The 27416-nt window shown below is 40.8% G+C and overlaps 1 protein-coding gene across 7 annotated transcripts in view; it reads left to right on the top strand.

Moving 5' to 3' along the window:
* Positions 1–27416, top strand: part of AKAP13 (A-kinase anchoring protein 13) — a 207136-nt gene that overhangs the window by 51623 nt on the left and 128097 nt on the right. For all 7 annotated transcript variants that reach the window (XM_027688140.1, XM_027688144.1, XM_027688143.1 and 4 more), the window contains exons 4-5: positions 9267–9311; positions 25632–25779. In XM_027688140.1, the coding sequence (XP_027543941.1) occupies positions 9279–9311; positions 25632–25779 (181 nt within the window). In that variant the 5' untranslated portion in view covers positions 9267–9278. The remainder of the gene's footprint in view (positions 1–9266; positions 9312–25631; positions 25780–27416) is intronic.

Here is a 27416-nt window from a genome sequence, read left to right as displayed (position 1 = left end):
AACGTATTCCCATAGTTTTTGAGTTGAAAGAAGCAACAATTAGTAATTTTGCAGTGGCAGACGTGGTTGTGCCGTGCCACAGGGAGTGAGGTTAGCACAGGTACTCCTGTAGGAAACCCAAAGTTTCTGGTGAAGTTTTCCTCTTCTGGAAAAAAGTGCCAACGAGGCTTTTCCTGAGTAAGTGTGCGATGCCTGGAGCCACAGTGGGAGCATTTGCAAAAAGGAACCTAAAGGGAAAAGTGAATCTGATGTATTCTTTAGAAAGGAAGAACACATTAAAATGTTGGACTCTGAAGCTGCTTTGGTCAAAACATGAGTGGAAACATCTCTTGGATCTTGGTCTCGATGCCAGTTTTTCCAACTCTCTGGCTAGAACTCTCTGCTGTGGAGAGTTAAGGTTGGTGCATGCACTTATTGGGTAACTACCTGGTTTGTAAATGCTAGGAAATATTAAATAATATTTGTCATCATAAAAGCATGCATGATGCTTTGGGTGTCATGGATTCTTTTCTACTCCAAGCCTGGGGTTTTGGGAATGCAGTACAAGTGCTGTGGTTTGGGGAGCACAGAGAGAAGCACAGCCTTATTGCTCAGCTCTAGGGTTGGGGGTATTATTTCTTTCATTGCTTGGTGTAGTTCCTAAAACAACACAGCCTTGAGAGTCAGAGAATAATAAGGTGGAGAAGGCTGTTTTTAGGAGACATGCTGTAGTCAAGAGCTTGTTGGAATCAATAGTTGGCAGCTTTGCTCTCTCCCACTACATGTGTAAGGCTGTAGGCATTTTGTTGCTGATGACAGCTGTCCATCATGTTTATCCTTTTGTACCTGGGGTGAAACACTCCCCAAAGCCTGTTTTTCCCTCCCCACCATTCTTCACCTGGTCCCATACTATGCATCTCTGTTTTCAAAGGTAACTAGTAACTTGTGTGATGATGCCCAGCCTGATACCTAGGGATTTTCATGAAGTTCCTGATTAAACCCCCAAAGTCAAGATCACTCTTACAAATGTGAGCTGATTGTGACTGAGAGCTTCCCCACAGTTTACTGCCAAAATGTGTTTTCAAACAGCAAAGTATATTGGAAGGTATAAACTGGATTTTGCTCATTTGAAGAGGCAGCTAGAATGTCTGCTAAGGATTTCTGAAAGTTAATATTTGAGCCTGAGATAAAAGTCTCATGCATACGTGAAACAGCTGCCCCAGAACCTGTTGGAGGACTTAATTTGAGTATAAACATATGTGTGCTTTTGCGTACATGGTGCTCTTTAATTCAAGCTGACTGTTAGGTCTTAACTTTATTAGGATGTAGCTACTTGAGCTGAAGATGTGGTCTGTGATTTTTATTTTATTAGACCAGCGTGATAGCTCCTTTTGAAATGTTGTTTGGATTTTACAAATAGGTATCTTAAGTATTGTTTGCCTTTAGTAATATGGTAAAGGAAAAAATTGACAAGTGAGGTCAGGGTTATATCAGATTACAAGTGAATTGGTTGACAGTATGTGTGTATTGTAAAGTGGGAAATTAATCACTCTGTGTTGATGACCCATGGACATTTACAAAAGGCTGGTCTTTCTGTTGCACAAATAGATTCCGGAAACAGGAAAGAGGCTTATGACAAGAGGATGAGATCAGTTTGTATAATTAGAGCTGGCTAATAATCCTTTTACTCTCTGTTTTTCCAACTTTTACAATATCTTACTTTATTTGAAATTGGGCATATGGACTGTAGAGAGATAGCTGCTGTGATTTGGGTTATGTAGGTTTGTTTTTTGTATCTTCTGATAGCTGGAGAGATGGGAGCAGGAAAATCAGATGTGCACTTTTGAGAAGGATCTCTGCCTTCCTCCGCCAGGCATAGGTGACAACACTACTTTTATTAACCCTACACTGCTTCATCTCTTTCCAGCCTTTGGGCAGGAATCAAGCAATCCATTAAATGATTTTTTTTTTGACAGTTATGAGATTGAAATAGTGCAAAAGAAGGAAGTGCTGAGACTAAGGTTATTTGACTAGGTATTAATCTCTGGAGTAAGATAGGGCTGGCAAAGCTGGGTTAGGGACTTGCTATAGCATGGATAAGGCTTAAGCATATTTTTTTAATGCATGTGTGTACTATCTGCTTGCCTGTATCTTAACTTTTTGTTAAACTTCATTATTTTGGAAAGGATAACAGGAAAGATTTGGGTAAGGGAAGTGGTGTGGCCAGGGGGGTTGGCTGGAGCAGAGGTGGGTGCAGCCCCTGGGCAACTCAGCTCCCAGCCCAGGAAATGTGTGGTGCCAGTTCCTGCTGCCAGGAAGCTGAGCTACATTAAGCAAAGCGAGTTAATCGATATGCAGAGCATTTTATTAAATCATCAGTCAATTAAACCAGTGACGCTCTGTTAGGTTGTGCTGCAGTGAGGCTCCCAGCCCCTCTGCAAGTTGTTCAGCACTTGCAGTTCCTTGGTTCCTGATGGATGGGCTGTTGTACCTGAAGGCCACAGTACTGAGGTTTTCAGCACTGTTGAAAGGAAAAAAAAAATTTAGGCCAATTTTGCAATTAAATATGTTCTTTTTATTTTTTTTCCTAGAGGGAAAACGTTATTGTGAAGTTTCTTTTCTTTTTGTGAAAGGAATCTCTATAGGTCTGGTTTTCTTGAGGGTGGCTTGCTGGGTTACCTCTGAGCCTTTGGAGGAGAGTGATGGTAGAGCGAGGTCAACACAAAACACCTTTGGAACCTCCTTTGCATCCCTGGCAGCCAAAAGAAACTCCTGTGGATCTGAAACTGAATGTCATCATATGGTTTTGTTTGCAGACAGGGCACAGCTGGGAAGCAGTATCACCTGTGGAAATGCTGTGTGAGGGATATATTTTTATTCCTAATCAATCAATTCAGTGAGAAAACATAATGTTCAGCGAGTTACATAAATCCAGATGACTGAGTACAAATATCTGGGGGTTTTTTACTTCTAAGCTCAGCTGTGATAATAAACACTATGCTGCGATATGCTGGTTACTTGTTTGTGGCTGCATGTTTGAAGTGAGGTTTCTTGTTTCCTCACCTCTTCTCCTTTTCATGATCAATTGCTTTTACTGGTGGTATCACTTTCCTGTGTGTCTACAAAATAAATTTGGGATGGGTTACTTCTCCTAATCCCTGCAGCCTCCTATTTCTGACCGGATATACAAAATCATGCATTATTATAGCAACAGAAGAAGTCATTCTATATTTGGTAGTATGATGCCTGAAAGGATCTATCTTCTGTCTTAGGGTTTATTTTAGTCACTGCAATTGTAGCTACTCTATTTATACAAATTTCTCCATGCACATTGTTGAACAACTGGGTTATGGGTTTATTTCTCCTGCCAAAGCTGTTTGTAGGTTCTGTCCTGGTTTTTTTCAGTCTCCTCTCACATGGATTTTAAGGACATAGCAGTAGTACACCGATTAGGATGCTCATTCATTTTATGAATGGTGAGTTCTGGTCTTCATTCAGTGTGGAATGAAACTTGTGGGACAAAGTGTGTGAGCAAACCCATGTCTCGCCCAATACCGCAGAGTGAGAGTAACTAACTGCAGGTCTGAACTTTGCAGAAAGATAACTAGGAAAAACACCACACAAGAAAATATAAGTAATAAAATCAACCTCAAGTCATTTGTTTCTTTCAATTTTTAGACTTTTTACTACAGGTTAAAAAAAAACCCACCAAAAAAAAAGACAAAAGAATCCCCATAACCAAACCAAACAAAAAAGGCCTTTTTTCAAAAAGTTGTTTTATAACAAAAAATCGAGGAGACTGATGATGGGTAATACAACACAGTAACGTCATATACCACTCAGAAGTAGTATTCCCTTGACACTAGGGGAGAACAATAAACTTGTAAAAGAAGTTGCTATTTTAGTTCTCTTAGCATGAAATCGTGGCTGCAGCAGGAATTCATCTGTATATGGGCAATTGGTCTCCTCTCCGGTCCCCCCACTTGCCATTTCCCCATTTTTATTTATCTTGTGTGGTTTAGAGCAGCAGCTCTGCAGGGCCTGAAACCCAATCCTCTTGATATTTCTAAGTACTTGATAAATTAACATTTCGTACAACCAGAGTGTGGAGGAGTGCCCTTGAGGACACTATGCTTTGTTGAATGAGAAGTGATGTGTTTTTGGAATCTTGGTTTTATTTTTGTAGTACAGCCATATAGCAGAAAGCTGAGAAGGGGGGTGGATGTGTGCTCCTGGGAAATCCCTGGATTTCTTTAAACTCTTTTGCAACTTAGGGGTTATTTGCCTAAAGGGTGAGGATCTGAGTGTTGACTATAAGGCAGGTTGGCCCACTGTGGATATATGTATTGGTGCCCATGGTACAGTACAAAAGGAATTCTGTTTATGTCTTGCTCTTTTGCAGATAATCAGCATCAATAGTTCTTTCCAAATTTCTGTGGGATATATGTTGTTTGGGATACCTAGTGAAGTGTTACTCCAGAGCTTTGAAGTCAAATTTTAGTCCTTCCAAGGAGTGAAGTCCTTACAAACTACTGTTACAGGATGGTTTTATAGAAAGTAAATTCTGTTACATTAAAAAAAGATAAATCCTTCTTTGGCTTTCATCCCAGTGATGCTGTGATGCTTACAGCTGGAAAGCCATCCTGCTTTCTCTGCATTTCTGTTTATCTGTTGGAATGCTTTCCATGCAATCTGTAACCATCAGATTCTTCATGTGTTTTTTGGCTGTTCTTTCTTGCCCGCAACCACAAGCTCTTTATGGCTAAGATTGGGTTGGTTGTTTTTTTTTGTACAGCTGGGAGTGCATGGGTAAAGCTTTGCAAATAAGAATCAATGTTTCTAAAATCAAATGTCAAAATGATAAATGAAAAGGTCAAGTGCTGGGATTCAGATAAAGTTCAGCAAAGCTTAAACTTGAAGTATGTGTAGAACTGAAGTTTACTTAAAATACCTTAAACCTGAACTTGAAAAGCTTGGAAAAACTCAAACACTTAAAATAGAAGTTTATTTAGTGCATGAGGTAGGAGGAAAGTGATAGGTAGGCTTTCTCAGGCGTACCACATGGATTAAATACCCCTCGTCCTACTGCTTGTTGCAGTTCTGGTCAGTTGTTGGAGGTGAGATTGGTTTTTCTTGTTTCTGCCCATCCTGTGGATCTTCTTTTTGATTAAAAAAAAGACAAAAAGTTGTTAATGGACAACTCTTAAGACTGGCACGAGGTTTCCTTTCTTAGATATGTATGGTGTAGAACCAGTGCCAAAAAGACCAAGTTTGACCGGGGAGTGATGGGAAAATGGAAAAGCCATTTTGGAATTCCTGCCTACACAGTGTTCAAAGTCCTTCAGCATTACAGCTTGTGTGTGGGCTGGGTTGATCTGAAGGACCATTGACCTTCCTCTCATATTTGTCCTCAAAATACATACTTTGCCTGCAATGCCTAGAGGAAATAAGCCACCTAATTATGGTTAAATGAAATGGTAGCTGGGAGTAGTGGAGGAAAAGGATTTATTGCTTCAACACTAGGTGTTTGTATCCCTTCCTACTGCCTGTGCTTGTTTGTAAACTCTTTGGGGCAGAAGCTTTCTTTGCATTGACATTTTTACAGCATATAACCAATGGAGCCCTAATCATGGATGAGTTTTTCAGAACCACAGTAAAGCAAATAAATGCTTTTTTCCTTTCTTTCCCTGTCAGAGTTACCATGCCCAGTGAAACGAAGAACAGTCATTTGTCCTTACCCACGAAATTTTGTGCAAAATAACACTGAAGTTCTATAGAAGAGACTTTAATACAACTGACTGTATTAATTCTTTAATGCTTAACAGAGCAGAAAGGTATCCATCCCATTTGGAGAAGGCTTCAGTAGCTTTCTGTTTTACTGACCTGTGCAGATTTTTATAATGTCTAAAACCACTGTTGCTTTGAAGAGCTTGAACCTGGATTTTCATTTCATGTCCTACTTTCAAATTTGCAAATGCAAGGGATTTCACTGTGGTATCCTAAGGTGGAAAACCTAATATAATTCCAATAACATTGCAATATAATTGTCTGGATGTATATAGAGCATGTGATAAACCTCCCAGACATTGAAATTCAAAAGATTCAGCTATTTGAAAGAAATAATATCAATGTTTTAAGTACAGACAACTGCTGCTGGAGCAAAATCTACTGGCTGCCATGAGGATGCCCATAGCTGAGTGGGAGCTGGGCAAGGGAGGTGGGATTTATATTGACCTGTTCAGGTTAGTTTGGTTTTCAGGGCAGTTCATGTGCAGCCCAGATCCTGATCCCACAGTAGGGCCAGTTATTCTCACTGCAGTTTACCACATCTGAAAGAGCCAGTTCTTCCTGCCCAAAAAGATAGAAATTGCTTTCTGGGGCTCATAGAAGGAACTGTCTAGAAGGATGTGCTCCTCTTATAATAGGAGAAAATGCAGTTTAACTCTTTTCTCCTGTTTTTTTTCCTCCTCATTTTCACACTTGAAGTAAATTGACTATATTAGGGTCCTTATGAATCTTTATTTGGTTATGACCAGTATGATCTGCCTTTTGTTTTCCCTTTTCTTACTAGATTAAAGTTTTTTGAAGTTTTTCAGATGCTCTTCCCTGCCTTCCCACTGGTTGGAGAAGTCCACTTGTCTAGAAACCTAAATTTAGTCCTTTGTTGACGCAGAGTGGTCATTCAGGCTTATCTGTCACTCAGTTTTTCTCCTATGTTTTTGCCAAAGCACTTCCTAACAAGATAAAATAAAATATCTTCCAAACCTGCCTGTCTCCTTGCAAACTAAGTTTGCATACTTAGAAAAATTGGAATGACATGTGCATAATGAACTGAGAGATCATTTTAAGTAAGGGCCAACTGTTAAGATAAGGGGGAAGAAAATCTTCCTTCAGGAAGTATTTCCAGGATTTTTTGACAAGACCAAGTGTTCAGCCGTGTCACCTTATTTTCCTACTGCTGCTGTGCACTTCTCTTGCCAAAAAACCCCAACAAAAACTGGTCATGAGTTTGAACTCAAAGTCCTCCCCTTTTTTCCTAGGTGAGAAGTGTTGATATTCTCCCTTCCTTACACATCAAGTATGTGCTGCTTTTGGACTCTGACTTGTGGCACTTTCATCACAAGCAAAACCACCTCTACCACAGTAAGAGGTGACCCAGGGGGAGTTTGTAATGCCACCCTGTCCTGATCTGTACATGTCTTCCTCCTCTTTCTCATTTCTCTGTCTATTCAGCTGCTCCCAAGCATCCACCAGGAAGGTGATGGAGCAGAACAAAGCAGTCTGTGCTTCTGTCAGATGACAAAGCTCAGAGGATGCCATCTCACTTTATTCCTTGAATTACAGGAACCTAAAGGCTCTGTTTGAGGGCATGCTCCTCTGCAGCTGATGTTTCATAGAGATATTTGCTACCTTCAGTGCAACCTGTTTTAGCCAGACAGCACAGGAAAGCTCCTTTTACTGGTTTCCACTGATGGTCCTGAAAGGAACAGTCATATTAATACTCATATTGTCTGCTCCATAAAAAAGGAGCAAATTGCTGTGTTAGACCAGAAGTCTGAATTTTGCTAAAAATTCAAAAGTGAAGTGAACTGAAAAAGAAGTTTTTGCATCCATCATTTGACTTCTATACGATAAAATAAAATAATAAATGGGTAATGTTTTTGTGCCCCTGTTCAGGATACCCAGGTTCAGAATAGGAGAGAGAGGCTCAAGTAGGTCATGAGGGAGATTGGCAGGGTTTGTCCATTTTTTTTTTCTTTTTGTTTTTTTTTCTTTTATTTTTGTACCCTCAGTAGGACTTGAATTCAGGAGCGTGTTGTAGGGCACAAGTGAGGTTTGCTTACAGAGCTGTCCTTGGAGCTCACCTGCCCAAATGACAGCTAGGGCTACTAATCCTCTAATTTGGTGAGTCAGTCAGTCTTTGTAAGAGCTGAAAATACAGTGAAAACTATCAGTCATAACCATCTTGAGGCGTTCTTGCTGTACGAAGGGGAATCTCAAGGTTGAAAATAGACATAAATTGGACTAGATTTAAAACTATTGCAAAATATCACTGGCTGCCTCAGAGGACCTTTTGCAGAGGGGCTGTTTTGATGCACAAGCTTGGCAGGTCACTCTGGCATTTTAAAGCAACTGGTACAAAAACATTCTGTAAAATAAGGAGAGCGTGTGAAGGAGCAAGGATAGCTGGAATCAGCTAAGAAAACTTAGGCTGTGGTTTCATTTCTGTCTCACTGAAGGCAAACTGTGGGATTTGGACAGGAGCAAAGTATGAACAAGATCCTGTGTTTTTTGTGTGAAAAGCAGAGTGGTATTTCATCTATTTTAAAAAGGGCTTGAAGTATTTGCAGAGCATTACCAATACTGCAGACATGAGTAACAGCAGAAATTCCATTTTTAATTGTTTTGCATTCCTTCATCTTAGGATCCTGGATCTCTTAATACACACATTAAATGAAAACTTAGAGCTTTTGTTTAGGGTGAATATTTTCTGCTGCAAGGGAGGAACTAATGCAAGAGAAATTCTGGCTCAACTGATTAAAAGTTCAGTACAGGAAACTTTCACCATGTTATAGAGAAATTCCAGAGACAGACCTGAAAGAGGAAACGATCTTGGCTAAAATTACTTTTGTTGGATGAGTAATGGTAGTTTTTGACTATGAAAAATGCTGATGCGGAATCGTGAGCATCATCTATTTTGGAAGTTTTTCTTCAGTTTTCCAAGGAGCATTTTTGATAGGTTTTTTGTAATAGTTTTGAAATATTTTTTTAACAAATAATCCAGTGAAAGGGGTGAAAAATAGCACCAAACTCACTTGGGCAAGGTAATAGATGGATTTCTTGAGCAGCAGAGAGAACTACAAATGTTTACAGATGGTTTTTTGTGGGGGAGTGGGGGAATTGGTTGGAAGGATGGCAATTAAGGATTCGTAATTGTCATAAAAATCAGATATGAAGTGAGGGTTGCTAGGAGGACAGATGAAATGAGATGGACATGAAGTGGAAGTGAATTTCACTTGAGGGATTTCCTCAGCACCAACACTGCAGATGGCTCAGATCGGCACTTTACTAATTATTTTAGAGTTGTCTTTGCTTAATGTGAGGATAAATTTAAGAAAAAATAAAAAATTGACAGATTCTTGTTGGTTCAAAGGGAGATGATAGAAAATTGCTGTGTAAAAGGGATTATTGAAAGAAGTAATGTGTGGATGCTAAAGAAACTTATAAAGAAGTACCTAAAATGTTATGAAAAATAGCTTAAACTTGCTTTTTCTTTTTTGTTTCAGTGTTCTGAGGTCATGAAACTTAATCCACAGCAAGCCCCGTTATATGTGAGTACCAATTAAAATACTTTTTTTCCCTTTTCTACTATTCACACAAAACGCTTCCCATCATCTTTTTGGAGATGCTGCTCCTTTTCTCTTTGCTCCCTGAGGAGGTTATTTATATTAATTCAGTTGCAAATGCTCAGTGATAAAGCCCAGGTAAGTCCCAGAGCTCCTCTGGCTTTCCAGCACACTGTTTTAAATAACTTTTGAGCCATACAATGCTGTCTCTGTGCAGGTATCCCCTGCTTTTATTTTTTTCCCCTTCCCTGGAGCTCACGGCTGCGCTCGTGTGACTCGATGTGTTGAGAGGTGGTAAGAAGAAATTGCCTGGGTGGAAAATGGGGCATCCCAGCGTGCAGTGCTTGCCCACTGTGGTAATATTTTTCTGGTTGCAGTTTTAAACGTGGCAGGGAGGAACTGGAAGCAGCGCAGGGCTCGGCTGCAGCAGGGTATGGTTTACGTCAGCCTCCTGGAAGCTCATAACCTCCGTGGCTCCATTAGCAAGGAACAAGCTTCCTCTTGCTTCTGAATAGCAGCTTTGTTGCAGAACATGGGGACTGTCAAATTAGACCTGGGTTTGCGGGGGTGTGCGAATGTGTGTGTTAAATTTGTGCCAAAGCTGCCAGCCAGGTCTGTAACTGTTTGCTTTCCATGTTGCCTTGCCCCGCTCGGAGCAGCGTTAGCTGCTGAAGCTCATGGCCCTGCCCTCGCCAGCAAGGGCAGAGCTGGATGCAAGGATGGAAAATTTGAAGGGAAAATTGCTTGCAAATGTGGCTTTTAAAGGGAAGGAAGAAGAAACAATCAGGACTGTTAGTAGACCTGTATCTTGGAGAGTGTTGTGCGTTGTAAATAATGGATGATATTCACCTTTAATGCCATGGAAGCTTTAAATTTTGCCTACTTTTAATTGCCAACTGGAAGTCTATGTTGGAATTTATTCTCTACTTATTGTGCTAAGTCTTGTGCTTGAAGCAAGATTAAAACACTACGTAGTGTGACCTGACTTTGGGAGGATGCTTTCCTGGAGTATGCCATATTCTGTATTTTGAAACTAAATGTTGTCTGAATTTTGTTAAATCTCAAGCCTATTGAATGCACCTTGACTTTAAAGAAAACTCAATTTAAGCTTAAAACACATTAAAAGAGAATGAAACTTATGTTCAAATATATGATAGAGTTGCTACAGTAGAAACATGTGAATGGTGGAATGCAGGATAAAATTATCCTTATGTCATTTGAACTGTGTATGACTTAACTAATCAGAAGGCTTTGTTTTCTCAGTCTTATCTACTGAATGAGTTTATTTTCCCACTGTTTTGTGTGGGGTTTTATTTAATATGTAACACTGAAGTGGTACACTTAGAAGTCCTCATCCCTACGTGATAGTGAGAACTGGGCTGAAGTCAAACGTAGCCCATTGTAAAATAACGATTGTATGGCACTTGGTGTACTGTTTCTTTGCAATGCAAATAAGTTGGTGACAACATTATTAATACATCAGTGACTCTCTTTTCTCTTCCTTCTCCCCCCCGACCAGGTGTATACCCAAATCAGCTCCCTTCCAAAACAAAAAATTTTGGTAGCTTAAGGAAATTTGAAAAGTCAATATTTAGTTGTTCTGTTTGCTTTCAGTATAAATGCTTTGTACATTTTAAGATCAGTTTTGTTTTCCTTGTGTTGCTGATTGGCAGCATGTCTGAGAGTTGTTAGGTGTGAGCAGAACATAAAGAATAAAGCATCCTCCTGGTAATTTTTCCAAGGGTATACACAAGAGTCTTGTAGCCTCGCCATTGGTAGGTGAATAGCAAACTTCATGAGGTTCCTTCTTCAAAGTGATGGCACTGTTTTCCACACAGAGGCTCCTAGAGCCTGTTTTCAAATAACTGAGAACAGTATCCTGTGAATTTCTCCATAAGGAATTCCATCTCTGTAAACCATTGGAAGTAACAGGTAATACTGACATGTCAGAGGATCTCCCTGTATTTGTCCACTCTCAGGAAAATTTGCTTCTCCCACACTTCCCCGTTTTGTTCTTGACACCTTTGCATTACATCCTTTGCACTCTTCCTTTTTTAAGCCACTATCTTAGATTCAGGATTACATAATTTTGTTTATTATTTTACTAAATCTTGGACGAGTTTCATCCTGAAAGCTCCATTAGATAGTTGGTTTTATCAGCAGCAGCATTACTTTCAGGAGATCCTTTTAGGAGAAGAAAGTAAAAAACTATGTCTCCAGTTCAGTTCCTGGAAGCCAGTTAGAGAGCTAGAGCATATTTTATTCTATCTGATAATCACCAGTTTGCCCAGATTAATGCTTCATAATTAAGAAAAGGGATTTGGGAACCTGAGATATCCAGTGTACTTGGGACCAAAGTTTTGTGGGTGATGGAAAAGATTGTACTTTCAAATACACACTAATAGGAGGATAGAGATTCTTGTATTATTCAAATCAATGTGCATGAATAGAGAGAAGACCACCTGCTGCATCCTTCCTGGTACTTTCTTTTGGCTGCTTGGACTTTTATTTACCTCTGCTGTAAAAGTCATCTGTCCTGCCCCTGCAGAGCTTGTGACCACTGGAGGTCACAGCCTGTAATGATGAGACTACTGGCCTTTGTAAGTGTGAAAATTAAGAAATAAGGTGTAAAACACATCCTGTAATAATAACAACAAGTGTCATGTTTTTGTGATTAAATAAGTCTCATTTAAGCGTTGCTTGATTGTTCTCTGGTTAATGAGGTTGCCAGGAACTGGAGCTCAGCATTGTATTGCTGCGGGTTTGGGCTGGAACCACAGCTCAGCTTTTCCTCTGTCAACAGCTGTTCCCAGGAGCCAGGTCCCCCCAGGAGCATTGTATCTGTCACCTAGAGCTGTTTGTTACCTCCCTTAATGCCGTTTAACGAGCTCCTCTGGCCCTGGGTGCTGCTCACAGCAGCACAGTCATGGGGCAGAGGGGCTTGTGCCAGGAGAGATAGGGCAGGGGAGTGTTCCTCAATATAGCCTGGGTGTGATACCACCAGTGCTCACACAGGCTGTAGGTCAACCAGCTCTTCCATCCTACCACTGTCAACACATCATTGCCTTTAGAAAAGGCAGTGTGACTTTGCAGAGCCTGTGGCTGAATATTGTGGGGTGAATTTGAAATAAAGATATTCAAACCCATGTCCTTAAGATGCATTGATTTCGTCACCTGCAAAAAAGGATCCATGTGGCTGGACAGTCCTTTGGTTGCCTGGCCTTAGACTGCAGTTGGGAATATCTTTCTTGATGCACAAATACTGGTTTAAATCCAAAACTAACAGTGCTGTCCTGTTGATACAGAAATTCTTATCAGGCACAGCGCAGTGGATGAAGGGTAGTGTTTCAAACCTTATTTCTGATGTGCCTGGGACTTTGTGCTCAGGAAGTCCAGGGTCTCAAAACTGATGGACCAAGCTGTTTGTTTGCTATCAGTACTGGAGTGGAACAGGAGGGTTGCAGGAGTCTTTGGTTGATGGGAGGTGGGAAGTCAGGAGCTTGGGTTTTGTTTGTTTTCCTTAAGTACTTGCAATGACCTTGCTGATCATCTTTTTATAAACGTTCTATCTCTCTATCATCAAAAGTCAAAATTTCAACTTCAGTACTGTAAGGTGCTTCCTAGCTCTTGTCAGTGTGTTATTGCAATATCCAGATCATGAAGGAGTGGGAAAAAAAGGATGAAAAAGGCTCTAAACAATGGAGGTTTGTTAGTAAGTGACCTTTTTGTTATTGTGATTCACTAAGCTCTCTGTTTATAGATGAAATAATACAAATTAGTCACTTAGCTTAAACTCCACTGTTTCTAACATCCAGGCAAGTGAAAGAAAATGGGAGAGAGCTTTGCAAAGGTGAAGTGTTGATCTTTTTAGAAACATTGTCATTAATTGGGAGTCCAGCAGAGTATTCAGCAGGAGATTTAATTACAAAAGGATCAAGGTTTCTGACAAAACTTTAATAAATTTTGAGTGCATGGGAGGGAATTAACAAGGTTGAGTCTTCAGCTACATAGAGTCCTGAAAATTGTACTTCCAAAGTGATGTGCGTGCCTTCCGATTTCAGGCTCTGCTGACTGTGGGGTCTTTGTAGTGTTATTGATCGTTTATCTAACCCAGTCACGTCTCCTGCCACTCTGAAATCAATGTTGATTTGGGTTTTGGTTTTTGGTTTTGTTGGGGTTTTTTTCTCCGAAAAATAACCTGAGAGTATTATTGGGTATGAATGTTTTGGAAAAGGACTGGGGTGACATGCAGGGAACGCGTTGGGAAGCATTAAGCTCATCTACTCTTGATTACAACCAAGGCTACAACCTTAGATCTGCCTTTAAGACAGGAGTGGTTTTTCATGGTGATAATGATCAGTGGGTGTGAAATGGAAAAGATTAGCAGCTGGAGAAGGGTGATGTATTGCTGCAAACTTTTTTCCTTTTTCCTTTTAGATTAAAAGGAACAAACTTGTTTTAAATCACAGCACTCCTCCTCTGCATGGTTTACCTAAGGTGTGCCCACGTTATTTGGAGTGACAAACCTAAATGTGTCATAACTGGTGATTGCATGAGAGGGCAAACATTTAATTGATAAAAATGCTGCCATTGACTTTGGTCTTTAATCAGGTCTGTGGATGGAGTCTCTTGTCTAAACTGCCACTTAGGAGCTGTGTAACCTGCAGAGTTTCTCAAGGAGACTTTTTGATAGAGATGAGAGCTCCCACTTCCAAGGCAAAATGTCACGCAGCTTAATGAAGTATGAACTTCAAAAGGCTCAGAAAGAATGCATTGACCCTCTCTTAATATAACCTAGGGTTTGGGTACAGTAGGTCCTCTCTTCTGTTAATGAATGAACTACTCCTGTAAATTTCCCAGTGTGTCTTGCTTTAATCTAAAATGGAAAAAAACGATAATACTTATAATATTTTTTCCCCACTTACATATTCATATGGAATGATGTCCTACTGAAGTGCACTGTTTATTCCTGAGAAAAGCAATTGTGATACCCTCTGATGTTTGTGTTTTAAGAGAAAAAAACAACCCCTTTTGGATAAATATTAAAGGATTGAAGAAAAAAAGGTTCTCAATACAGAGAGCTTGAGGCTTGTGGCAGCAGTCTGTCCCAAGTGCTGTGGCTCCCCTGTGCCCCTGAGTGCAGAGAGGTGTTGCACCTGATGTCGAGCTTCTTGCTGTGGCTGAAACCATCTCAGGTGTCACTTGTGCACTGTTGTGTGCTGGACAATTATTGTTCTTCAGGAATCTCTACCAAGGGGACAAAAGGACAAAAGGAAATACCTTTGTAATTCTACAATAAGATATTGTCATGAGGTTGGCAGCTGTGGTTTAGTTACTTTTCTACTAACACTGAATTTTTTTGCTTAGTGGTATTTATGGTGATAGAGGCCACTGAGATGCCTGAATATCTGAGGTCAGTCCAGCAGAAAAGGTAGAACATACCTTGCATGCTTTTGATGTGGGAATTTCTCACAAAAGTCACTACAGAAGCCCTGTCTTACTTTCTCTCGCGGTCCTTAGGCAAGAGGAGAACGAGCCTTGATGTTTAGTTCAGCTCTGTGGTTAGAGGATCTGATAAACCTCTTGTCTTTTATTTGTTAGGTACTTGATTTCTTCATAATGACAAACTAGTTTTCTGCCCCACCTTCAAAATGTCTTTGAGTTATGAATGAGTGGAGGCCTCTGAGCACCTTTAACAAATAAAATATTTGCTTGTGTTGCTTGTGGAAGAACCTGCTGCTTGGTTTAAAGAAAGTCAGCCGAGGCGCCTGAATAAACTGATTTTTTGAGAGGTGTATATTGCTGCCTGTCTGTCTCTGCTTTCATTCTCCATGCAAAATGCTTTCCTCACTAAACTGTGCTTGACCTCATCTTTTTAGTTTTTGTCACTTAGATCCTTGATTTAGATTCTTTTCATCCTCTGCTTCCCCAGCTCTGGTGTGCATCATGCAGGAAGGCATTTCTGTGGAAATGGGTGTTGGCAGCTGCCACCTGAGCTCAGTACCATCCCCTGGCAAGCTCCCTGCTGCTTCTGTGTTCCCCTATACCTAAAGGCAGACTTTGGGTGCACAGTTTGGTTATCATGAGGCTGATTGCTTGGCTTGCTTCTGTTAAGTGAGGCATTCACTAGTCCGTGAGATCTGTGCGATGTTAGCACAGGGTTGTTTGTGAAATGGTCACTTTTGTGCATTTACTGAAGGCAACTTTGGCCAGGAAAAGTCAGACAAGGCTGCCAGATCATCAGCATCACCTTCCTGCAGGATAAGCCCTTGCTTAAATTGCAGCTCAGTGGCCTTTTCTCAACCCTTCTTCCATATTGTCTTAGGACTAAAAGTACTGGTTATTTGAGTTCAAAGCCCTCCTCCCATCATTATCTATTTAAACTTTTCTTCTGTGATCCTGTTTTGTGGATATGAAAGTGCTGGTAAACAATAAATGGTCTGGCTTGAAGTCTGGATCACTTGTCTGAAATTCTGCCCTTAACTCACCACTCCTTTGCTGCATTATGTGTGAACTTTATTATGACCTGCAGAAGAAAAATGCCAGAGCTGGTACAGCTGGTAGGGGTGGGAAAGCAGAGACAATGATCTGCTTCTGGGGAGTTGTTAAGATTGTTTCAGCTGGTTTTCTGAAGCTACAGAAGGAATCCTTATATTGTCACACTAAGTTATATTAACAGTGGGTGAAATTATGTATATATCTTGGGCTCTTCATTTAGGATTCTTTATTTCTTGTGCTAACTGGTGAGCTGGGTAATGCCTGGACCAACACTATCTCATCCCCAGCATCGCTGACAATGTTGCCTCCTCTCCTCTTGGGAGGAATGAGCAACAGAGATCAGGACTTGGGTTTAAGAGGATGAAGAAACTCTTCAGCTACTCTTCCTCTGGGGAATGTATTTACGTAGAGAGTTCATAAATATTATGTTACCTTTAAAATGATCAAACACATTTCCTATCTCAGTCATCAGGATACGTGTCCCTGCTGTATTTCCTTGAACAAAGTGCTGACAGTCATTTTGTTAGACTAAAGTTCTGACAGCAGAGCTGATGTGAGAGCAGTGGTTATGAAGATGTTGATTTGATGAAGGCACGATTTTACATAACCTCTGAAGTCCCCTGAACTCTACCTACAGTGTCTCCCATTGCTCCCAAAGGCTCTGCTGCATGTGGTCTCTCTGCAAGTGCTCTTCCTCCGCCTCGTTCAGTAAAACAATTCCACATTGTGCTTAAGTGGAAAATAAAATAACTGTGGATAATTGTAGCTCGATGCTGTGCAGTGCCATCAAGTGGCAATTCTGTTGCAGGACACTTTTTCAGGGCTGCCTGTGTTTGTATCGTTTCAAAGTGTTTCTTCTAAACATTGCAAAAGTTTCATCTGTCTGTAGTTGTGGTTGGCGGGGTGCTTCTTCAGGAGGATAATGGTTATAATGGCTTCTGTTCTCTAATGGCAAAAATGTCAGTTTAAAAAGTGCCTCAGTCATTACAGTAGCTCTGAGTACTGTAGCTGTGAAATATTTAAAGACTGGTGAGGATATTTTGCAGCTGGCAGGAAAATGAGTGCTCTGAAACACTCTGAGCTCTCTCTTTGAGCGTTTTGCTGTACTGTAGAGGAGGCTGAAGTACCAGGAAAACACCATTCTTCAGCTCTCTTCTGCCTTTGGATCTTAGTGTTCAAACCTGATTATTTTTTTTCCTTTAAGACACATCAAGGCTATTTGTGAAAATGCTCCAGTGGTATGAGATTGTTTCTAATAATGTGTCATCATATGTACTTTATCTTCCAGGAATTGTGACTCTCTCCACCTCTCTGGTGCCAAGAAAGTAGCTGGATTTCTGTTAGTCACTGCACACATTCAGACTGCCTGCTGTATTGCTCCTAAGCACTGCAATTTTGTTGTTATTGTTAGGTGAATAATTAGTAGGAAATACTATCAATCACTCAAGCAGCTGGTGATAAAATTATCTGGTTCAGTTCTCTAAGTGTAGGGAAGAACAGAAGAGGCTTCAGGATGAGGGCAGAGCAAGACATTCACATCAATTGGGGTGTGCTTTCTAGGAATTGATTGAAGTAGTGTCCACAATTTCTGAAAGAAACCTAATAGTAAGATCAGTACTTGTGGAAACTGGATGGTACTGGAGTGGATATTCTGCTACAGAGAAATTTTCCCATCTTTTGCCTTGGCTTCGTGTTCGTGTGGTGACATTACATGGAGACTTGCATAATTTAAAGGTAAACCCCAATATGTTACTGCTTTTCTGTCCCTCCATACCTCCTCCTCCTCTGTACCAGAGCTGTACAGGGCTTGTGGTGGAAGGGGTTTGGGATTACTGTCACTAGTTGCTTGTTCAGGCAGTACAGGCCATGGTGGCCGAGGACAGAAAGTGCACAGTCTGGCAAACACTAAACTGCCCAAAAAAATGAAAATTAAATCAATATTTTCTTCACTATGCTGCCAGATTCACCTAAATAATAAAGTTCCCATCACAGTTCTTCACTGGGTGTTTGCATTTATTGCAAAAGGGTGAATGGCACTTTTCTCATATTTTCTATTTTTCTCCTTAATTTCAATTTTTTGCATTTTGCTGTTAATTTTAGTGTTAATTTTATGAAGTCTTTCTGTGTGCTAAAAATTTTAAGAAATGCCTTGGGTGTTTGGTTTTGTGAAGGCTGGCTGTGTATAGCAGAGGCCAGCACCAAGAAGATGCACTAAGCATCCTGTGAGCAAGTGTTGGTACACAAGTGCTGCAGAGCACGTGGAGCCCTGTGCTAAGGCAGTGATACAGCTAAATTAGCTATTAACAGCCCAATCTAATAACCTTCCTGGCTCTGTGTAGCAAAGTGGTATGTCAGGAAGATCTATCCATAAAGATAAATCATGTGTCTCTTTCAGCACTAACAAGATCCTGTTACTTTGATGGATTTCTGTTGGCAGTCTGTAGAGATCTCCGTCGAGCTGCATGGATTAATATGTGTGTAATACTTATAATAGCATCTTGACACTCAATAAAGGTTCATCTTTGAGATGATTGATTTGGAGACTAAGACATGCTCTGTCAAAGGATGTGGGCTGCTAATAACAGGTTCCTTCAAGTGTACCCATTTCTGCAGGAGTTTGTGTTGCTTGCACCAGCTCAGAGTAGGAAATTCACTCCTTGCTCTCCTCAAACCTTTTATCTCTTTGCAAACAAACCCTGCTGCAGGATTAGAGTCCTGGACTGGTTTGGGATGTGGTGTGGCTGAGATGGTGTTAATAAATCAGCCGTAACAATGTTGATTCTGCAGACAGGCAAGTTGGAGGTGTCCATGCTGTGTTTTTTAGCACAGGTCACACTCAGGATGGATCTGTGGAAGCCAGCTTGGGCCTGGAGACAACAGATCAGGGCTATTTATCATAAATTTCCATGTTTTCCCACAAATTCTTTTTACCCATAGAGTCTTGAATAAATAGTCTTTTGACTCTGCATCCCTACTTTTCCTTGCGTCAACGTTTTATTCGTCAATGTGCTAAGCTAACCTTACTTTTGGACCAAATTCTTTCTCACCTTTGGGGGAAGAAAGTGTTGGAGACAAAAAAGTTATTTTGCCTATCTGTCAGTGTTTCACTCATGGCTTTGTGGTTAGCATTGGAAGAGGAGATCACTTGGCTTGGTGCAGTGTTAATGAAATATGGAAGGTATCACCTTGATTTGCTATGTGGTGGCAGAAAAATATGTAGCATCATTCTGCTCTTTTGGTGGCCTGTGGGCAAGACATAATGGTCTGTGATTGTATTTTCCAAAGAATAAGAGGCTGCTTTGCAAAATCTGGCTTTCTCATCACAGAGGGGCTCAGTATCCGTGCCGTTAACCTGAAACCTTTCACTGGCAGGAATAATAGCACTGCTGTTAATTTAGAAAGGAAATAAGGTTAGGCCTGGAGATTGATTTTTTTTTTTTTAATTATTTTATTTAAACCAGTTGAGTAATTCTTGTTGTCTTCTTTTGTGTTTGGTTTTTTTTATAAATTTATTTTAAGAAAAATTCTCTGCTTCATGCTTTAAGATCAAGGAGTTTGAAGTCATTGACTATGAAAAAGGACACAAATCTTCCCCAAACTTGGCAGCTTGCCATTCTATTTATTTCTGGAGTCTCTCCCTGAAGGTTTTATCTGCAGGAGGTTGCAACACTCCACCCGAACGACATCCATCCTTCTCCACGCTCCTGACCCAGGTCACTGCCTTTATCACGGGGGATATCTCGAGGCAAGGAGGGATTTCTAGAGCTGCTCATGTTCAGACAGATTTCACAGCCCTACCTTTGTTTCTGGGGCCTGGAGTTCTGCAGAATAAACTGTGTTTGATATGACTCCTCTGAGTCAATACTGGTGAAGTTGAGTCAGTACTGGTGAAATTGAGGATGTCTGTAATGACTGTTGTTATCTCACTGTAACAGATACCTCTGGCCTCCTCCCACAGTCCCTTCCTTTCATATATATGTGCTGGGAGCTTGCAGGGTAAATGGCCACATCTGGAAAAGGGGATGGGTGCTTCAGGCTGCAGCACTGAGGTCCACTGACAACTCACCCCATGCCAGGGCAGAGAGGGAAGGAGACTCAACTGGGTGTTTTGAAGGACCCATCCCCTGATTCCACCTTTCAAGGGTCAGCTGTTCATCTGCTTCTGTTAACCTGGGAATAGCAGCCTGGAAGACTTTGCTGGACGTGGGTTATTTTCTTGCCACGGAAGAAGAGCATCCCGTGGTTTTATGAGGCAGCAGTGATAGTTCTGTGTCACGGCTGACTGACTGGAGCGCTTAGTCAGACCTGGAAAAACGGGGATCTAGGCCTTTCTCAATCAAAAGGGTTATTCCAGGAGATGAGAGCACTGTAATGTTTGCTCTAAAAATAGTTGCCCAAACCCCCATTTCCTTTTGCAGTCGGGAGCCTGTGTGGCTGCGCCTGTTTTTTTTCTGCATAGAGATGTCCATGTGTCCACGTGCTGCATGTGTCCTTCCTGGATGTCATTCTCCAGGAGCTTAAGCACGAGTTTGCACCAAGCCAAGGTAACCTTATGTGTGAGGGATCTTCCAGGATACTCAGCCGAGATATGGACATTGCCTGGGAGCAGTTTAACTGTTGATCTTGTCGTGTACTGCCAGAGGTAGATGGTAGTAGATCATCAAGCATCTAAACAATTATACTGTACTTTTTTTTTCTTGCTTGATGATTTCTGTTGTATTTTCTAAAGCTGCCTTGCACTTGCCTTTTCCATCCTCCAGCTGCTTTCAGAGTCTTCTGCAGCTCTGAGTTTGAGGTGGAATTGTCTCAACTTTCCCTTTGATTTTTGTCTAGCTTAATTATTGTCGGTGCTGCACAGCTTCCAAAGAAAACGTCATATGATTGAAAAGCCAGCTGTTCCCTTAGAAGCCATTTGGATGAAAAATGCTCTTGTTTGAACCACGATTCCCATTTCATTGATGGGGAAAATCAAAGCATGGGGATGTGAAAGGACTTGCCTCGTGCTGGAATTACAGCCCAATCCTGTGCGCACTGTGTCGAGCAGTAGCTGGGGTAACAGCAAGTCCAACTCCATCTAAAAAGGAATAAATAAAGATACCAATGAGCCTGAACTGAAGGAGGAGGAAGAAATCACAGCTGTGATTTTGTGCTGTCCTCCTGTGTACAGTGAAGCACTCTTGGGAGCTGTTTAGGGCTTTCCAAAGGGGAACAAACAAAAATGCAATAAGCAATGACCCAACAAGGATCTGATTCATGTTATGAGTAGAGGAAACAAAACCAAACTTGTTACAGTGGCAGGTTATGTTTACTCATCTAATCCAGCACCTGATCCAGCCTCTTTAATGAGGCATCATAATGCCAACATCTACAACAATTCTTAGAAGGAAACATACTGTGGAAGGTTTCTTTCCTTCATGTGAATTTCTAACCCATCTAACACACGGACTTTCCATTCAGTTGGTTTTCCCTGCATGAAAAAAACAGCCAGAGTTTGCTATCAGTGGTTGGCAGCAGAAATTTTGCTTTTCTGTTTAGAACACATTAATGATTACTGGTTGTTAGTGTTTTCTCATTAAAAGCAGAATGTTAAAGCGATACTTGAGTGCTGAAGTATTGCTCTCTAAAGCAAGCTTCATTTTCATAAGTATTTTTAGACTCTGTGTGGAGGTCAGTGGGTGGTTAGTGGCTTAAGAAATGTACTTCAAAATTCCCAGTATGAACCATGGGGGGGAAAACCAGCTTAAAAATCACATGCTTCAGCTATAAAAATACAGCTTGGCCTTTTTTTTGTGGTTTTGGGTTTTTTTTTGTTTGGTTATTGTGTTGGTTTTTGTTGGTTTGTTTGTTTTCAGAAACATTAAAATTTGTTAGCCAGCACACTAAGAATATTTTTTCCCTTCATAGTTGATTGTAGAGAAGTCTACCTGTTGCTGGTAGAGCTGATATCCTTCAGAGAACCTTTCCCACTGCCAACTAAACACTTGGTTTTCATGTAGAAGTCTTGAATTCTGCATTTGCCAGGGTTGTTTTCATGGTCCCAAATGATGGCCAATTCCCCAAAATCAGACATTTTCAGAGCCTGAAGTGGAAAAGAAAGATGCCTTTTCATGCTTACAATAATTATTTGTTTTTGGAAGGTGGATACTGTTTTTAAGGTGATAAGTGATCTTAATTCTTTTGAGTGTAAAGATTTTGTTCACTTCATTGTCACTTCTAAATATTGCTGAGGTCTTCCACTAAAAAAAAAAAAGCCTTTGAAGGTAAATAGTCTATTTTAACAGCTTACTCAGCGTTGCTCATGCTTTACCTACACACAATCCACATGCCTTTAACTGCACTATTGGAAAAACTAATACCTAAAAAGGTGGAGTTGTGCTAATGTCAGCAAAATATGCTGACAAACAGGTGCCTTGTCTGGATAGTTTTGGGGATTAGTCCTAGTAACAGCATTTGGACCTTTCTGGAGCTAACTATATTTCTACTGCCTTAACTAAGCCAAAGCTTCAGAGTAGGGCCACTCTAAAATCCCTTTCTGAATTGTTTTCTGGTTGAAAGCCCAAGATCAGGTTTGGCTTTTCCAGTGCACCCATCCCTTGGTGAGGCAGACCACCTTTCTCCCTTTGGTTTGTAAAAGGGAATATATTTGGAGGAAAGAGCCACATCCACCTTCTTTCCATCCTGTTACAACTCTCTGAGACCAGAGATTTTTCAGATCCGAACAAGGGAGAGGGTGGCCTCTTTCATGAATGGACCAAGATGGAATGTTTTCATTTCCAATGGGCTTTAAGCCAAGTAAATATTAGTCGATCCAAACTAGTTTTGAAATTAAGTTATTCTTATTTGTTGGAGCATTCCAGAGAATGGCTTTGATCTGTCTGTACTTTCACCAAAGGGATATTGGCAGGCTGGCCTCCCATTTCTAGCCATTCAGGATGAAAGAAGGGTTATAATAACCACCTTGTGTGGCAGTGATACTGAACAGATGACATTTTTTGAACAATATTAAATGAATAAAGGTAAACATACTTCAATTAAAATGTTTTTGGAGGCTGAATGCAATAGGGCTGTTGGAAAGTCTTCTATGTGGGTTGGAGGAATTTGCCTGCATTTGTAACTGATTTTCTTTAACTCCAAAGATCTTGGAAAGAGTGGGGTTTGTTCTGTGTGTTATTTCCTTTCCAAATAAATACATTATTTGAATATAACTTAACAATCAAATTAAAATTGGCAGTGAACAATGAAATTGTTGGTAACTGGGAGGTGGAGATGTGTGTTGAAAAAAGATGGTCTTTTGCTTCTGGGATCTCCAATCACCTCACACACAGTGAGCTCCACCAGGCACAGTACGACTGAGAGGTAGCTCAGGTGACACCTGTAGGTAAAGTGAAGCACGTTATCAGTCTTACCAAAGATATTTGGAGACAACTTAAAAATTCAAGTAAAACAATAAATAAGATGCTCAGTGTTCCACAGTCTTTGTTAAAGGCAGGAAGCAGTGTGGAGGACACCATCCCACCATCAAGTTCTGCTTAGACACAGCAGAAGAGCCTTTTCAGTTAATATCAGCTGATGATAATTTGTGCTCCCCCTAGACTTACATGATACCTTAAATTAACTGAATTAAAATACAAAGAATGGAACAAATTACTTGGAAAGAACCTCTGGAAGTCACCTGGTCTGACCACCTTCCACCTTCAAAATTAGGTCAGGTATCTATATAAGAAGTTCAGCTATATGTTTTGTAAGTCCCAGCTTAGAGTTCAGGTTATGCAGAACCTCTGGTGTTGGGGTTTCTTACATGTATTTACTAGCTTTTGTCAATAACAAAATAGGCAAATTATCTCTTGTGATAGTGATGCAAATTAAATTGCTTTTCCTAGAAGCAGGAGAGGTTTGCATGGATAGACAGGTGTCGCACTCTGTGCGGATTTGCTTTCCTTTCACAGAAATTGGACTAGCTGTACTTGATTTCTGAGTTAAATAAAAGAAAAAAATCTTCTTTAACAGATATCATGTTAAACACTCAGTGCTGTTGGTGAATGTTCTGAAGTGTCACCTGCATTTTAAGTCTAAGTACTTTTATGTTCATGCCTTAAGGGAGAAACGGTTTGAACAAAGTCGGATAAAAAAGCCAAAGCACAAAGGGTTTGTAGGTTAAAACTTGAGCTTTTGTTTTTTTGAACATCAGCTCAAAACTGGATCCATTTGCTTGAAATGGAATATTTAGTTTTCAACTCAGCATGTGGACTGGTCATGCTTGAATTTAAAGCTTGATTTATTTCTTTTTGCACCTGTTTTTATTTTAACACTGACTCTATACAAGATATGCTTTTGCTACATGGTTCCTTTCTCCCCAGCTGGAAGTCTGGTCTGATATTATCGTGTGAGACCTTCCTAAAATGCACATTTGTAACTCTACAACCTCTGAAAATGCAAACTAGACTCAGTGTTCTATTTATCTTTTCTTTTTTTCTTTAATTTTTGTTTTTCTTTCTTGTGTGTTACACCACTGACCCACATATTTGGTTTTAAGACCAGGGGCTGGTCATGTACTGCACTGCAAAACCTCATTTCTATCAAAACAAGGTGCAGTCCTGCCCCTGGCAAGAGTACCAGACAGGCTGCATCAGAGGAGAACTGGACATGAACTTGGAGGAGGAACAGTAAAAGGAGCTGAGGGAGAAAGGGGGGAGATGTGAGACAGAGCATGGGAAGTGATGCTAACATGGCAGGGGTGTATGGAAGGGCTGGGAAGTCGGGGAATTTTCTGCAATAGTTATGTTTGACAAAGAGAAGGGACGAACTGAGTGATCTTAAGGAGAAGGTTTTAAAGGAAATTACATGTGTATTTTCTTGAATATGCAAATTAGACTTACATAATCTGTAGTAATAATAATAATAATAATAATAATAAAATCTTTTCCAGATTTCTAGCCATAACCATATGCTCAATGGGATGGTGGCAGAGAGCTGGCAACCACAGCTGCAGTGTAAAACTGGGGCATCCAACTGGTTTTGATCTTGATAGAAAAGGGGCAGAAGGTCATGTCTTACAGACTGTTGTTCCCAGTGTCTCATAGTTTATATAATTTTCCAGGCTGATAAATGATGTATGGTGAGATGTTGGAGGCATTTAAGAGACTTGTAGATGTGGCACTTGGGGACATGGTTTAGTGATGGACTTGGCAGTGCTGGGTTAATGGTTGGGCTCTATGATCTCAGAGGTCTTTTCCAACCTAAATGAGTCTGTGGTTTTATGATCAAATGAAAATTAGTTGTGTAGTAACTGTGAGCCATCCTCTTTCTTTGCTTTCCCTTCTCCATGGAAAACTGAAGTTGGTGGATATTGGCCCTGCTTTTTTCCATGCACATGTATGCATTTCAGGTGTATTTACTGTGTCCTGTGCTGGGTTAACTATGATAACTGTGTGTGCCCTTTATAGGTATAATTTTTGCTGATAGCAAAGATGAGCAAAATTATAGAATATACTGAGATACTGAAATAAACCCTAAAACTAAGCATTTTTCAGATTTGGTGTCATTTCACCATAGTAAGTTGCTCTTTTGAATGTACCCTGGAGATTTCTACATATCTCTTCCCAGAGTTGGGCTCAATATTTTTTCTACCCTGTAGGCTAGCTGTGATGCTAAGGATTACTTGCATATCTAAAAATTAGGATGGGCCCCAAGTTGTGTGAAAGGTATGTATGAACAGAGAGCGTGAGCCTTGTAGGTAGAGAAGTTTTATTTGATGTGGTGCAGTTCTTGGTCATGTAAACCTAACCTTGTTTCTTGCTCTTTTCCTAGGGTGACTCTGTTATTACAGTGCAGCTGACTGAGGAAGATAAAGTTGAAGATGATGTAGTTTTTTATTTGGTCTTCACTGGATCAACTGTCCAACACTGCACAAGCACGAGAAAGATTAATCCTGGGAGTCTGGAGACAATTTCTCCTGGTAAACAATTGCCTTTCTTTGCATATCCATGTATCAGTCTATGAAGTTTGGTTAATAGAAGTGGACTGGAATGTAATGCTGTTTTGTTGGTTGTCTTATTCCTCATTTACACATTCACAGGGAGTGGAATGGTTCGGGTGACTGCTTTTGCCTTTTAAAAATCTCTTTCCTGATTTTGCTAGAATTAAATGACTTTGAGATTGCAGTTATTGAATGTGTAACTATGAGATTCCACTGTATAAAATACACAGTTACATTTACACACAGTGAAAAGCTTTTAAATGCATTAAAGATAGCTGAAGACACATTTGCCAGTGATGTACAGCCTGGATAGTCCTAGCTACACTCATCACCTGCTTGACTTGGTGAGGTTCATTGCTGTAGTCCTGGTGGAATACAACCCTTTCCCCTAAAACCTGTAAAGCATTTCTGGAACTCTTGCAGTGGCAGGGGATGTGTGCTGCTTGGTGCCACACGAAAGCCCACTTCTTAAGCCTTTGTGCCATCAGCAGAACAAAACAAATCGGTGCAGCATTTCCCTTTGGTGACTTCAGGACCGTGGGAATGAGTGTGTTCCAGGCTGCAGTCCTTACCATTAACCTTTCATTCTGACTTGTTGCTATGCAGCACATTGCTGCTAGTGTGAGAAAAACGCCTGACATTTTCACTATACACAGTGTAGCTCAAGCCATCAAGTGTTTTTCTTGGGTTTGTCTTTTTATCTACCTCCTAAGTATTGTTTTATGAGAGATGCACGTGGAGTAAAATTTGGGCTAAGGAGTTTTTTCTGCTGGGAATGAGTGGCTAAAAGTTGGCCACTCTGTTTTTTTTCATTTCCTCCTTTTTTTGTGCTGTTCATGTTGTTCAGTTGGCTTGTGAAGAGAAGTCTTTTTATGGTTACTGACGACTGGAGCCCCGTGCAATCAATTAGATTAGTGCTTATTTTCTCCCAGAAGAGGAGGAAGAAGGGGGTGACTCCTTCCCTGCTTTTGTGTGGTGGGCGTGGGGCTCTGCCAGCCCCGCTCCCAATGACCTCACCTCCCCCTGGGGACCGTGGCTGCGTCGCCAAGAAAGGAACTGAAAAGCTTCAGTGTTCCCCTTCAGCCCATGTGGGAACCAGCGTGCCTGGTGGGATTTCCGGGCGGGAGCGATGCTTTCCTATCATCTCAGGCCCTGTTGTCCTTGGAGCAGCAATGGATGTGACCAGGGTGGTGGCTGCCAGGCGGTACCAGGGTGATGCTCTAGGCACTGCCTCTCCTGCCATCCTCAGGGGCTCCCTGGGACTCGTTTTGTCACTGTTAGTGGGAAATCTGACTCCCTTCGTGATTCAAAGGGAAAAGGCGGAATTTCTCTCAGTTGTTCTTTTAGTAATAATGGGTTGTTTTGGTTCTTTTTACGCAGTATAATCAGGATCTTGTGGCATGTGATGTTAGATAGGGATGGGTGCTGTTCCAAAATACAGTTTCTGTCAGATAAAGATTTAATGGACCTTTTGGAAATGTAGTCCCATTCCTGCACTGTCCGGGGCTGTGGTGAGAGGGAAGAGGTCACATCTCAGATGTAAAGCAGCCATGTGGATAACACCTCTTCTGTGTTCATACCTCATTTTGAAGAAACTACCTAAATAAAAAATACTG

The sequence above is a fragment of the Neopelma chrysocephalum genome, unplaced genomic scaffold (assembly GCF_003984885.1).
Source record: "Neopelma chrysocephalum unplaced genomic scaffold, ASM398488v2 Primary Assembly neopelma1_75, whole genome shotgun sequence".
Classification (NCBI taxonomy): Eukaryota; Metazoa; Chordata; class Aves; order Passeriformes; family Pipridae; genus Neopelma; species Neopelma chrysocephalum.
The sequence above is the reverse complement of the archived record's forward strand: the minus strand, read 5'-3'. Positions and strand labels throughout refer to the sequence as shown.